Source organism: Myotis myotis, unplaced genomic scaffold, assembly GCF_014108235.1.
Source record: "Myotis myotis isolate mMyoMyo1 unplaced genomic scaffold, mMyoMyo1.p scaffold_m19_p_34, whole genome shotgun sequence".
Lineage (NCBI taxonomy): Eukaryota > Metazoa > Chordata > Mammalia > Chiroptera > Vespertilionidae > Myotis > Myotis myotis.
The window spans coordinates 2095125-2109439 of NW_023416340.1; the positions used below are offsets into that span (position 1 = coordinate 2095125).

The 14315-nt window shown below is 57.3% G+C and overlaps 2 protein-coding genes and 1 long non-coding RNA gene across 4 annotated transcripts; 2 read left to right on the top strand and 1 right to left on the bottom strand.

Annotated features, from left to right (window-relative positions):
* Positions 1–160: 160 nt before the first annotated feature.
* On the top strand, positions 161–8535 carry LOC118652792 (Myb related transcription factor, partner of profilin). 2 transcript variants are annotated; one of them, XM_036302916.1, is made up of 3 exons: positions 161–342; positions 830–1629; positions 7398–8535. In XM_036302916.1, the coding sequence occupies exons 2-3, from the start codon at positions 1131–1133 to the stop codon at positions 8072–8074; spliced, it is 1176 nt and encodes a 391-aa protein (XP_036158809.1). In that variant the 5' UTR covers positions 161–342; positions 830–1130; the 3' UTR covers positions 8075–8535. The 2 variants fall into 2 exon arrangements, with proteins under 2 accessions (XP_036158809.1, XP_036158810.1); XM_036302917.1 differs by having other exon boundaries at positions 1079–1629.
* Positions 5622–10010, bottom strand: LOC118652793. The gene is made up of 3 exons (XR_004966702.1): positions 9071–10010; positions 8837–8907; positions 5622–5862 (listed from the first exon to the last, which is right to left on the bottom strand). It is a non-coding gene; the product is annotated as an uncharacterized LOC118652793 (long non-coding RNA).
* A 1736-nt stretch (positions 10011–11746) lies between these two features.
* Positions 11747–14315, top strand: IRF2BP1 (interferon regulatory factor 2 binding protein 1). The gene has a single exon (XM_036302915.1). The coding sequence runs from the start codon at positions 12150–12152 to the stop codon at positions 13911–13913; it is 1764 nt and encodes a 587-aa protein (XP_036158808.1). The 5' UTR covers positions 11747–12149; the 3' UTR covers positions 13914–14315.

Here is a 14315-nt window from a genome sequence, read left to right on the forward strand (position 1 = left end):
AGGGCGACGCCTGCGCAGGGCGACAGCCTTGGGTACCAAGGCTAGAGGCAAGCGGCGCGCATGCGTGAGACGGGGTTTTGCGCGTGCGCCGCGGTGGCCCCGGAGGCTGCGGCCGGCGGAGGCTGGCGGGAGGCGGTCCTGCGCTGGCGACGTGGGCGGGGCGTGAAACCCCGGCGGTCGGGGCGTTGGGGACCCACCGGCGTGTGCTGCGCCTGCGCCGCGGCTCTCCCGGCAGCGGGAGGCGGGGTCCAGAGCGGGAGGACGGAGAGCAGCGGGGGGAGGGAGGAGGCCGCAGGGGCCCGAGCCTGGACCGACGGGCAGGCGGGGGCTGCGGCGGCGCCGGTGAGTGACCCGCGGCCCGACTCGGTCCCCACCCTCCGCGACCCTCACTCTTCCATGAGCCCCCCCCCATAGCCTCCGCTGTCCCCCGCCTAATCCCTGACTCCCATTACCCCCAGAGCGCCCCTTAATTTCTAGCAAGCCCCCGCCATCTCTGCAGACCCCAATTCCTAATATTTCATGGTCCCAGCTCCCCTGCCCTAGGAGCCCCCAACTCGCCGCTCTTCCTGCTCATCCCCTCCGAGGACCCCTTCCCATAATGGTCGTACAGACGTCCCATTGGCCCGGAACCCCCAGAGCGCTCCTCTGCTCCAGATCCCCCCTTCTTGCTGCATCTCCCCTTCAGCATCTTGCACCCCCGTTACCCTTGTGCGTTTTCGACCTCCGAAACACCCCCATTCTGCTTGCACTTGTCCTATGCCCCCATTCTCCTCCGACTCCTGCAGATACCCCCTCTTCCGCTCTTCCTCATTTCCCTCCACCCCTCCAGATCCTCCCCAGTTTCCATCAACTCCTCGGCTTGGCACTTGGCGCCTCACTGGCAGGAGAGGAGCGCTCCACGGGTGTCAGCTGCTATTAGGCACTCGGACTGCCCCCCACGGCCCATCGCCCCCCGTCCCCTGCCCCCATCCCTGGCCCCGGGTACTAAGGAGCCGGTGTCGCAGCGGCCGGCCGGGGTGGGGTTGGCGGCGCGGGGGACGCCGAGCCCCCGCCAGCGCGGTGCGCCCTGTGCCCGCAGCGCCGGCGCCCCCCATGCGCCAGGCGGCCGGACGGCGGCGTCGGGGGGCGCCATGGCCTCGGCGGCGGCGGGCGAAGCGGAAGAGACCACCCGGCTGCGCAAGCCGCGGTTCTCGTTCGAAGAGAACCAGATCCTGATCCGGGAGGTGCGCGCCCACTACCCGCAGCTCTACGGCGCGCAGAGCCGTCGGGTGAGCGTGGCCGAGCGGCGGCGCGTGTGGGACGGCATCGCGGCCAAGATCAACGGCATCACCAGCTGGAAGCGCACCGGCCAGGAGGTGCAGAAGCGCTGGAACGACTTCAAGCGCCGCACCAAGGAGAAGCTGGCCCGCGTGCCGCACTCCACGCAGGGCGCTGGGGCTACCGCCGAGGACGCCTTCTCTGCCGAGGAGGAGACCATTTTTGCCATCCTCGGGCCGGGTGTGGCGGGGCCAGGCGCTGGCGCAGGGGCGGAGCAGCCCCCAGCGGCGCCCCCCTCACAGCCACTGGCCCCAAGTGCCTACACCCAGCGCTATGTGTTGTCCGAGGACCGCAGGGAAGACCGAGGGGCAGGTGAGTTCCTTAAGCATCACCGTAGCAAAGAGTCTGCTGTGTGCCTGGCACTGGTCCAAGCCCTTTAGGTGGCTCATCAGCTTCTCACTACAACCCTGCTAGGGGGATGCTGTCATTATCCCAATTTTAAACCTGGGGAAACTGAGGCTCAGAAAAGTGAAATGATTTGCCTCGGGTTCCACCGCGAGTGACTGTCAGAATCAGGAACAGAACCCAGACCTAGGAGGCCTGGCCCCAGAGTCCACACCCAGAGTCATCAGCTCAGGCATCATTTTTTTCCTTCTTTTTTAATTTTGTGATAGAATCTTTTTAAAAATATTTTTTTATTGATTTCAGAGAGGAAGGGAGAGGGGGGGAGAGTTAGAAACATCAATGATGAGAGAGAATCATTGATTGGCTGCTTCCTGGGGATGGAGCCCACAGCTCTTGCCCTTGACGGAATCCAACCAGGGACCCTTTGGTCCGCGGGCCAATGCTCTATCCACTGAGCCAAACCAGCTAGGGCAAGGCATCATTTCAATTGAACGTCTTGTAGGGTAGTGACTCTGGAGGCAGACTGGGCTCCAACCACAGCTTTGCCACTCAGCTGTGTCATTTCGGGTAAGTTACTGCAGGTCAGTTTCTGCATCTATAAAATGGGGATAAAAAGCAGTTGCTACCCAAAGGTTGCTGTAAAGATGAAGTGAATTAATATGCATAAATTGCTTAGAACATGGCCTCTGGAACATTCATTATTAGCTTCTGATATAATTGCCAATGCTGTGAGGTACGGGCTGCTTCACTATTTTATAAGTCAAAGTCTCACAGAGGTTTGTTAACCCCCAAGGTCATGCAGAGTCGAGGAGATGGTGAGAGCTGAGTACACGATTTTCCACTTCGCCTTGAGTCTGGGTTATTATTTCTTACACAGCTATTCCCCAGGCACTGTCCTATGGTGGGTAGTGTTGGGGACACACTGAAGGTCAGACTTTGGACTTCCTCTTGAAGGCATTTGGGAGTCTTAAGCAAGAAATAAACACAAAAATCTGGACCTTTGTTCTTAGTGTGAATCAAACCTCAGTGTTTCTGTGACTGAGGAAACACAGTCCAGTGGGGAAGACAGACTCATAGACAGTGATGACTCCCAGCTGACCTACCCTGGGAAGTCAAGGAGGGCTTCCTGGAGGAGGAGAAATCAGAGCTGAGACTTAAAGTGAGGATGAAGCGCTAGGAAAGTGTTCCTGGTAGAAGGAACAGCATGTACAGTGGCTTGGAAGCAAGAAAGCTTGACCAGTTTAGAAAATTGAAGTCTCCCAGTTGGAGAGAGGAGCGGGAGAGTGGAAAGATTGAAGAACGGAAATGTTTTGAGATGAGGTTTGAGAGGTCAGCAAAGACCAGACCCTGCAGGGCCTTTAGGCTGGATTGAGGAGTTCGCATGTTATCCGGAAGTGCTTTGGGAAGCCACAGAAGGGTTTTGAGGAAGGGAGGGACATGATCAAACAAAGCAGTTGAGGATCTTGTGATTCAAAGAGGTTCCTTCACCTACCCAAGGTCACACAGCAAGTAAGTAGTAGAGGTAAAACTGGAATACACATGTGTGCAACTCACAGTCCATGCACTTAGCAATTGGGCTAGATTGCCTGGCAATAACAACAATTAGTATGACTGAAAGTTAATGAGTGTGCCAGAATTGGGTCACACATGGCTTACAAGTGAAGGCCAGGCTTTGGGTTTTATCTCTTTTTTTTAAAATATATTTTTATTGATTTTAGAGAGGAAGGGAGAGGGATAGAGAGATAAAAACATCAATGAAGAGATAGAATCATTGATCAGCTGCCTCCTGCACACTCCCTACTGGGGATCGAGCCCGCAACCCAGGAGTGTGCTCTTGGCCGGAATCAAACCTGGGACCCTTCAGTCCGCAGGCCGATGCTCTATCCACTGAGCCAAACCGGCTAGAGGGTGGACTTTATCTTGAGGGCATCTAGAAGTCATAAAAGTGTCTTGAGCAGGAGAGAGACACAATCACTTGGGACTTTTATTCTCAGTGTGAATGAAAACTCCGTGTTTCTATCTGTGAAATGGCCCTGTTGAACTGGAGCAGACATGTTAAACTTATTTTTCAAAACCTGTGCAGCCCCTTCATTCATTCATTCATTCATTCAACAAATGTTTACTGAGTACCTTTCTGAGGCGGGCACTGTTGTAGATGCGGGGAATACTGTGCAGAAAGACAATTTCCCTTCTCTTATGAAGCTAACGTTCTAATTATGGGAGACAGACCACAAACAATCCAATATGGATCATATATAGGAGGTTATAAAAACTAAAAAAAAAATAAAGCATTAAGAGGATAGTGAGTGATGGAAGGAGGTCTGCTTTAGACAGGGTAAGAAGGGTCAGCTTCTCTGAGGAGGTAAACCTTGAACAGTAACCTGAATAGAGGGATTGAGCCAAATGGATGAATAGCTGAGGAAAGCACTCCATCCAGCTAGAGGGAACAGCACGTGCAAAGGCCCTGAGGCAGGAAGGTGCTTAAAGCTCCTTGATTAGAATAGTACACAGAAGACCCACAGTGTAAAACTCAAAAGAGGAACTGAAGGACTGAAACAGCCTGGGGCTGCCTGAGGTGTCTTTATCGACAATGAGAGAATTGGGACCATTTCTCTCTGACCTAATGTTTGAAAAAACAGTAACAACATGGAGAAGTCACTGTGTGTCAGGCACTTAAGCATGTGCCAGAGGTGAGTCAGTGACTCCCAGGAATGGCCCTCGGGAAGATGATCTGTTACTGGGGCCCTTGGTCCCAGGCACTGACACACATCCAGTTACAGGTAGGGACACTGAGGATCAACGTTGGTAAATAGGATTTTAACGCTGGTGTGATGGTGCCTCCGTGAGCCCTGTGGGTGTGGGGAGTGGGCCACTTTCCGTGCATCGTAGTCAGTAGACGAAAAGCCATATTTTCAAGTGGCTGCAGTTCTCATGTCCTTCTGAGTGAGACTCACCACCCTCAGGCCCACAGCCGCGGCCCAGGGAGTGGATAAAAGTGTGGGCTCTGGAACCTACCTGGGTTCCACTCCCTCTTCTACCATTCGCCAGATCTGGGACACCTCTCTGGGCCTCAGTCGCCTTATCTGTAAGATGGGATGATAATGATAGCACCTATCCCAGAGAATGGCTGTGAGGACTCTGAAACAGCACAGGAGGACAGGGCCTGGCCAGGAGACAAAAGGACAGGGATGGGAGCTATTTAAGAGGGACAATATCAAGGAATGTCTTCCCAAGGAGGCCGCCTTTGAGCGGAGGCCTGAGGAGGTGAGGGAGGGAGCCAGGCAGGTGTGTCTGGGGAAAGACCTTTCCAGGCCAAGGAATAGCAAATGCAAAGGCCTGGATGCAGGCGCATCCTACTGTGAGGATCAGTATGAAGGCCAAGGTGGCCCTAGCCCAGTGGTCGGCAAGCTCATTAGTCAACAGAGCCAAATATCAACAGTACAACGATTGAAATTTCTTTGGAGAGCCAAATTTTTTAAACTTAAACTATATAGGTAGGTATATCGTTATTAACTTAATTAGGGTACTCCTAAGGCTTCGGAAGAGCCACACTCAAGGGGCCAAAGAGCCGCATGTGGCTCGCGAGCCGCAGTTTGCCGACCATGGCCCTAGCCCAGGGATGGGCAAACTTTTTGACTCGAGGGCCACAACGGGTTCTTAAACTAGACCGGAGGGCCGGAACAAAAGTATGGATGGAGTGTTTGTGTGAACTAATATAAATTCAAAGTAAACATCATTACATAAAAGGGTACAGTCTTTTTTTTTTTTTTAGTTTTATTCATTTCAAACGGGCCGGATCTGGCCCGCGGACCATAGTTTGCCCACCGCTGCCCTAGCCGGTTTGGTTCAGTGGATAGAGCATTGGCCTGGGGACTGAAGGGTCCCAGGTTCGATTCCAGCCAAGGGCACATGCCTGGGTTGCGGGCTCGATCCCCAGGAGGGGGTGTGCAGGAGGCAGCCAATAAATGATTCTCTTTTATCATTGATGTTTCTGTCTCTCCCTCTTCCTTCCTCTCTGAAATCAATAAAGAAATATATTTTAAAAACAAATAAGAAGGCCAAGGTGGTGGAGCCAAATGAACAAGGTACAGACCGTGGGGAGGGAGATGAGGTCAGGGAGGCCGTGGGGGCAGATCACGCAGAAACTTGGGGTCTTTGAGGACTTTCCTTCTTCCGAGACCAACGCCAGGAGGCATTGAGCTGCAAAAGACATTCGACTTGTGTTTTTTAACATCTTCATTAAGCTACAATTCCCCTACCGTATAACCCGCCCACCTCAAGTCTGCAATTCCGTGGCTTTTCCTATATGCACAGTCTGCAACCATCACAATCAATTTCAGGTACTTTTCATCACTTGAAAAAGAAACCCTGGCCCTAACCGGTTTGGCTCAGTGGATAGAGCATCGGCCTGCGGACTCAAGGGTCCCAGGTTTGATTCCGGTCAAGGGCATGTACCTTGGTTGCAGGCACATCCTCAAGAGGGAGTGTGCAGGAGGCAGCTGATCGATGTTTCTCTCTCACTCTCTCATTGATGTTTCTAACTCTCTATCCCTCTCCCTTCCTCTCTGTAAGAAATCAATAAAATCTATTTTTTTTTAAAAAAAAAGAAAAACCCTGCACCTCTTAGCCATCACCCCCCTCCCTATTCCCCCATCTCCACCCTGCCCTAGGCAACTACTAATCTACTTTCTGTCTCTGTAGATTTGCCTATTTTGAACATTTCATATAAATGGGTCACGTGACATGTGGTCCTTTGCGACTGGCTTCTTCCCTGTAGCATAACTGACATGTATTTCAGTTGGACCCCTGAGGCTCTGGTGGAGGACAGACTGTGAGGGGCAGGGTGGAAGCAGGAAGCCAGTGAGAAGGCACCTGCCACGGTTCAGGTGGGAGGTGACGGTTGGACCAGGTGGGGACCGTGGAGGCGGACAGGAGAGGTTGGGTGTTGGATTAGTTTGAAGGCAGAACCAATGGTGTTTGTATATGGATGGGGCCTCGGGAGAGAAAAAGAGAACAAGTTTTTGGCCCGAGCAGTTGGAAGGATGGAGAGCTGCCATAAGCCGCAATGGGGGGGTGGGGGTGGGGGGGCTGGGGGAGGAGCAGGTTGGGAGCACCAGGAGCTCAGCTCTGGGCAAGTGAGCGAGAGGCATTAGTAAGTGATCATCGGGGTATGCCGAGTCCACAGCGGGAGAGAAGGGTTCAGGCTGGGTCTGGAAATCCGGGAGCCGCTGCCTGTGGACTATGTTCAAGTTCATGGGCATGAATGAGATGCCAGGTGAGAGGAGATGGAGGCAGCCCAGCAGGACTGGGGGTGAGCTGGTACAGACCGGAGCTGAGGTTGAAACCCTGGCATCTGCATAGGAGACAACCCCTACTGCTCCGGCCACCACACCTCTCCCCCTGGGATCCAGCAAAGAGGTCTGAGAAGTGAGCAGGGGGCGGGGGGGGGGGGGGGGGGGGAATCAGATGATCTGAACCTTCTAGATTCTAGGTTGGCTCTGCCTGACTCCGCTGCAGGCCTCCAGGACCCTTTTCCACTAAGGCCGCCCGAGGCTACCAGGTTATCACTCAGTATAACCTACTGACTCCGCAGTATGCGGGCTTCTGTTGCAAGCCATGATCTGACTTGAGTTTTGAAGATGGCGGCTCTGGGGCTAAGGCGGGTGGAGGTGGAAGGGAGGAATCCAGACAGCATTGCAGGGTCACGCACACCTTGCCTACATCTCTCTCCGCAGATACACCAGCCCACAGCAAAGGGGGCTCCAGCAGCCCGGAGCCCTGGGCCCGGCCCTCCTGCCACCCCCAGGAAAGGGGCTGCCCACCGCCCAAGGAGCGTGAGTCCTCGCTCCCTCCAGCCCTGCAGACCGTCCAGCTGCCCCGTCTGGCCTTGTCTCCACCGCCCCCAGCCCCTCCAGCACCCCAGCCACCACCACAGGTTCAAGTGGCGCCCTCGCCCGCCAGCCCCTCACCCCCTCTCCTGCCTCTGCCCTCGGCCCCAGACCCCTCCCTGGACTTCCTGCGGGCGCAGCAGGAGACTGCCAACGCCATCAGGGAGCTGGCTGGCACCCTGCGGCAGGGACTGACCAAACTGAGCGAGGCCCTCAGCGCCCTGCTGCCCCTGCTGCCTGGAACCCCCGTTGACCCACTGCCCCCACCTCCACCCCCACCCCCCAGGCCTGTCCTGCCTCCACCTACCCCCAAGGTGGAGATCACCCCAGAGCCCGTGTCTGTGGTGGCTGCTGTCGTGGACCGGGCCAAGGTGGCAGCCAGGGGGGTGATCATCGCCCGTAGAAGCGAGGAAGGGACGCCCCGGCCACCCCCAACCCCTCCTCCTCCCCATGACTCCCCCCCACACAAGAGGAGGAAAGGTTTTCCTACACGGAAGAGGCGAGGGCGATGGAAATCTCCGTGAAATCGACCATTGGATTCAAGCTTGTCTGCACTTTCTGCCTGCACCACCTCTCCCAGCTTAGCCCGGCGGAGGAGGGCCATGCACCTTCCCCGTGCCAGCTGCACCCTGGCTCCCTGCTGCAGGGGCGTGGGCACCCCACACCCCCACTCCCTGTACTAGTTAGTGCCTGATTCGCGGGGGCCCTCGTTGATGGGCCCCCCAGCCCTTTCTCCAGTACAGCGCTGTCTGCCTGGCTGCTTTCCTTAACCCTGACTTCTAAGCCATCCATTTTAGGTTATTTCTTATTGCCCTTGGTGGGCTGCAGAGGGAACCTCACGCCCCCTTCCCTAATCACTCCTGGTTTGACTTGAAGAGAACTGATCTGTGGGAGGCCTCCCCGCTTCCCAATCCAGACTTTGGAGGGAGTGGGGGCTGCGAGACAAATCAGAGCGTGGATGACAATGAGGGGACAGCAGTCTGTATTCTGGGGGCGGGTGGGGGGGGCGAGTTCTCAAGGGGAGGTATAGGTTGGGTCCTCTGCCTCCCAGTGCAGTCTGACCTCCAGAACTCAGCCCCCTCCTTTCTCCTCAGTGGTGACAAGATATCAATAAACTTATTTTTAATATAATCACTCAAGGCTCTGGCTGAGACAGGCCTGGGATTTCAGTCCCTACACCTGCCCCACCCTCCCGGGAGCAGGCGACACACCCTTGAAGTTAGAGAGGCTGGAGCCTTCTTTTGTTAAAACCGTGAAGGCCAGCGTTCACGTCTTATTCTACTTACTCATCCTCCAGGTGCCACCGCACTGTCATCTCCAGGAAAGCATCCTGGTTCCCTCCCCGCCTAGGATGGGCCTGCAAGTGAAGACCGGTTAAACATACTTAAGGCGTGTTTCCTCCATCGTTCAGGAAGGCAGGAGCTGATTTTTTTTTTATAGCAAAGGTGGGAATTTATTGAGAAACAAGCACAGACTCCCACGTGGGGAGGGGGAAGAGTCCCAGGAGCTGATTTTCTTACTCTGAAACCTGCTGCAGAGTCTGGAGCAAAGCTGGTAATAACCACCTCCCTGGATTCAGACCTGGCTCCGCCCCTGATGTCGCCCTGGGCAGCTGCGTAACCACGGTCCTCCGTTTTCCTCATCTGTAAAATGGGCATCTTTTGATGTAGGAGGCTTTATTTTCTACAACTAGATTCTACTTATCTCCCAGGCCTTAGCTCAAATATCACCTCCTGAGGAAAGCCTTGTCTGACAACCCCCGCCCCCCCAGCAGTTGCCAAGAAATGAAGTTAATCATCTGAAGTTAATGAAGTTAATCATCTACAGTTAAATGGAAAGTCTACCTCCCTCACTAGGCTGAGCCTTGTCAGGTCCAGGCCCGAGCCTCTCTCAGTCACTCCTGTGTCCTCAGCGCTGCCCAAGGCTGAAGCGGAGTTGCATCTTTGAAATAATGGGCAGCTAACAAACACACACTTCACTTACAATGCTTCATTTCGGGGCCTGGCACCATGCTTAGCATTCATATGCAGGTTTGCATCTTAACCTGAAGGTAGCCGGTGAAAAGCAGAAGCTAGGGGGTCTCCTTTTTTTTTCTTTCTGAGTTTAGGAACTTGCCTTAAACTTATCAGGTGCCAATCCAGTCCACCTGAAGCTGGCATCTGGCCAGAACTCTTGTCTGCCACTAGAGTTTACTAGAGAATGACCCAAATGCAATTTTCAGTGATACCTGCTGGCCCTTTTAATAGTTGTAGATGCACCTTTAACTTACGTAAAAATGTAGCTAGCACATAAGGGCCATGATGGTGCCCATAACATTGCTTAGGTTGAAGCAAAAGGAGTCCTTTCCAAAGAAGTCCATTAATATATATTCTATATAATAAATAACTAATATGCTAATTAGACTGAAGAGCAGAACAACCATCTGGATGACCTTCTGGATGAAGCTGGGGCTGCAAAGGCCAGCCAAGGCAGGCAGGGCTGTGAGGGCCGAGCCCCTTGCACGAATTTCGTGCATCGGGCCTCTGGTATATATATAATTTCAGAGAGGGAGAGAAACAACGATGAGAGTCACTGATTGGCTGCCTCCCACACTGGGGATCAAGCCCGCAACCTCAGCCAGTGCCCTGATGGGGAGTCAAACTGTGACCTCCTGGTTCATAGGTCGGCAGTGCTCAGCCACTGAAGCATGCCAGCTGGGCAAGAAGTCCATTTTTTACAAGTTATAGGTGGGTAACATAAAATCAGAGCTGCTATGCTTGCAGCTGGATGAGGGAGTGGGGTAGGCAGCCCCTGATTAGTTTGAAAAACACTTTAGTATGCAACGCTGACAATACATTAAAATATTGTTGTGTCCTTAGCATGGACCCAGGCTTAGGAAGAGGCTAATGGGGGTTAGAACTTAGAGACCTGTCTTCCCTGCCCAGCCCGCCTCACACTATTCCCAAGGACACGAAGAAAAAACACGGCTGGGCCAGCATGTCTCGGTGGTTGAGCGGGGACCTGTGAACCAGGAGGTCACAGTTTGATTCCCCATCAGGGCACATGCTGGGTTGCAGGCTTTATCCCCAGCAGGGGACGTGCTGGAGGCAGCCAATCCGTGATTTTCATCACTGATGTTTCTATTTCTGTCTCCCTTCCTCTCTGCAATCAATAAAAAAAAAAAAAAAATTATAAGAAAAAACATGGGAGTCGCCAGAGCCGGGCTGGGCCTATCAGGTAGTAAGCACTCAGGTTGCTGAAAGGTGGTCTGGCTCTTGCTCGTCCCAGAAACTACATCCCCCGCCCCCCACTCTTGCTCGCCATCTCGGGCCTCCTTCCCTTCACTCCAATTGGGGAGCAGTAGAAGGTGGTGATCCCCTCAACTCCGTGCCCCGAAAACACGGGAGAAGCACCCCCCACCCCCCGCAAAATTGACGGGGGGTGTCGGAGGTAGGACAGTCTGTGGGAATAGGAAGGCCTCCCCAGACCTCCCAGACAGCGGAAGTGCGTCAGTTTGTCCGATCCGCGGGGCATTTTGGGAATTGTAGTGAAAGTTGGAGGCGGGCGCAGAAACGGACGTCGTAACCCTTTGGACACCAGAGCGCGCTGTCAGCGCTGGAACAGCGTTGGAGGGCGCTTACCGCTCCAGCAGAGGAGGCAACTGAGGCAGAGGCCTTCGGGCCTCTCTTCTTAGCCGGCTGATGCTGGGCTGGCTTAGGGGCTGATACCCAGGATTCTGGGGAGAACAAAGTGCCAAGTGGACACCCCACCCCACCCCCGCATACCATCAAATGGCCAACTTCCCGTCCCCTACCCAGAAACCATCCAATCAGGGCCCCTCCACCCCAACCCAGGAGCGCCTGCCTTCTTCACGGGCCATTGGCTTACCTTTGATGGGCGGGGAACTCAGTCTCAGAGAGGGCAAGACTTGTGCTCGAAGCTGCACAGCAAGTCCGAGCAGAAACTATGTACACGCTCGGAAACATGTCCGCCTCCTACAATTTCTGGATTCGTGGTACCTCTGACCCTTGGTACCACATCTTCATCCCCAACTCTTGTGCCCGAGCTCCCCGAAGCGCGCCCAACTCCCTGCCCTTTTGGAGGAGTTGGTAAGGGTTGCGCGGCAGGGAAGCGACGAGTCCCCCTCAGCCGTCCCCTTTAAGAACCGGCCCCGGCGGGACTACGTTTCCCAGAAGGCTTTGCCGGCGCGTTATGTAACTTTCCCTGCGAAGCGGCCTCTGGGGCAGAAGAAGGTGGAGGCGGCGGCGGCGGCCGTTGCAGTGGCGGCGGCGAAAGCGACGCGAGCGGCGGGAGCCCGAGGCGGCGGCCCATCACTGGGCCGGAGCTGTGCGCCTCGGCCCGGAGCCTGGACCGGACGGGGGCGCCGACGTGCCTCTGCGGCTGCCTTTTCAAGGAGGCGGGAGTGAGGAAAAAGGCTTAGGGCCCAGGGGGCGGGGAAGGGGGGCCGGGCCTGGATCCGCGGGGAGGCCGAGCCCAAGGCCCGACCGTGGCTCGCGCTTCCCGGGGACACGAATAGAACGTCGACGGCGCGGATCGAACGGCGGCGGCGGGTGCAGCGCGGGGGCCCGGCGGCGGCGGCGGCGCGCGCGCGCGGGGGCCATGGCGTCGGTGCAGGCGTCCCGCCGCCAGTGGTGCTACCTGTGCGACCTGCCCAAGATGCCGTGGGCCATGGTGTGGGACTTCAGCGAGGCCGTGTGCCGCGGCTGCGTGAACTTTGAGGGCGCCGATCGCATTGAACTGCTCATCGACGCCGCCCGCCAGCTCAAGCGCAGCCACGTGCTCCCCGAGGGCCGCTCCCCCGGGCCCCCGGCCCTCAAGCACCCCACCGGCAAGGACCTGGCGGCGGCGGCTGCCCAGGGACCCCAGCTGCCGCCGCCGCAGGCCCAGCCGCAACCCTCGGGGACCGGCAGCGGCGCTGCGGGCCAGGACCGCTATGACAGGGCCACCTCCTCGGGCCGCCTCCCCCTGCCCTCGCCGGCCCTGGAGTACACGCTGGGGTCCCGCCTGGCCAATGGGCTGGGCCGCGAGGACGCCGTGGTGGAGGGGGCGCGCAGGGCCTTGCTTGGCTCCATGCCTGGCCTGGTGCCCCCGGGGCTGCTGGCAGCTGCCGTGACTGGCCTGGGAAGCCGAGCGCTGACGCTGGCGCCCGGCTTGAGTGCCGCCCGCCCGATCTTCGGCTCCGATTTCGAGAAGGAGAAGCAGCAGAGGAATGCGGACTGTCTGGCCGAACTGAATGAGGCCATGCGGGGCAGGGCAGAGGAGTGGCACGGGCGCCCCAAGGCGGTGCGGGAGCAGCTGCTGGCGCTGTCCGCCTGTGCCCCCTTCAACGTCCGCTTCAAGAAGGATCACGGGCTGGTGGGGCGCGTGTTCGCCTTCGACGCGGCCGCCCGCCCGCCCGGCTACGAGTTTGAGCTGAAGCTCTTCACCGAATACCCCTGTGGTTCTGGCAACGTGTACGCGGGAGTCCTGGCCGTGGCGCGCCAGATGTTTCACGATGCTCTGCGGGAGCCGGGCAAGGCGCTGGCCTCCTCGGGCTTCAAGTACCTCGAATACGAACGCCGGCACGGCTCGGGGGAGTGGCGCCAGCTCGGAGAGCTGCTCACCGACGGCGTCCGAAGCTTCCGCGAGCCGGCTCCCGCCGAGGCCCTGCCCCAGCAGTACCCCGAGCCGGCTCCTGCAGCCCTGTGCGGCCCACCCCCGAGAGCCCCGTCCCGGAACCTGGCGCCCACCACGCGCCGTCGCAAGGCATCCCCTGAGCCCGAGGGCGAGGCGGCCGGGAAGATGACCACCGAGGAGCAGCAGCAGCAGCAGCAGCGACACTGGGTGGCCCCGGGTGGTCCGTTCTCCGCCGAGACCCCCGGGATGCCCTCGCCCATCGCTGCCCTGAAGAACGTGGCTGAAGCTCTGGGCCACTCCCCCAAGGACCCCAGTGGGGGTGGGGGCCCCGGGCGTGCAGGGGGTGCCAGCCCAGCGGCCTCCTCCGCGGCCCAGCCGGTAGCCCAGCATCGCCTAGTGGCCCGAAATGGCGATGCCGAAGTCAGCCCGACCGCCGGGGCAGAAGCTGTGAGCGGGGGTGGTAGCGGCACCGGGGCGACCCCTGGAGCCCCCCTGTGCTGTACCCTCTGCCGCGAGCGGCTGGAAGACACCCACTTCGTCCAGTGCCCCTCAGTGCCCGGACACAAGTTCTGCTTTCCCTGCTCGAGAGAGTTCATCAAGGCGCAGGGCCCCGCGGGTGAGGTGTACTGCCCCAGCGGAGACAAGTGCCCGCTGGTAGGCTCCTCTGTCCCCTGGGCCTTCATGCAGGGCGAGATCGCCACCATCCTCGCTGGAGACATCAAGGTTAAGAAAGAACGGGACCCCTAGGCCACCACTGCCACCAGTCTGCTGCCCGTCCCCTTGCCGCCCACCGCTGCTGCGGATAAATTATTCCCTCCCTTCCCCAGCCCAGTGCCACCCCCACTGTGTACATACTCCCTTCCTCCTCCCAGAGGGGTCCCTGGGGTAGACGCATTGAGGGTGGGGGGAGAAAGCTCGTGGCTTCTGTCTGAGGGGGGTGTTTGGGGTCCCTTGGCCCCTCCGATTTCCCTCTCCCCTCCTTGGCTTAGCTTTGCTGCTGCTCGTAGTTGGGGAAGAGGCGGCCCGTCCTCCTTGAGAAGGCGCCTCCTGGAAATGTCGCTCTTTATAAATGAAGCAAAAGCATTTTATTGCTCCCCTCTCCTGCCCCCTTTCCTCCTTCAATAAACCGAAAAATGGGTTTTTTCCTTC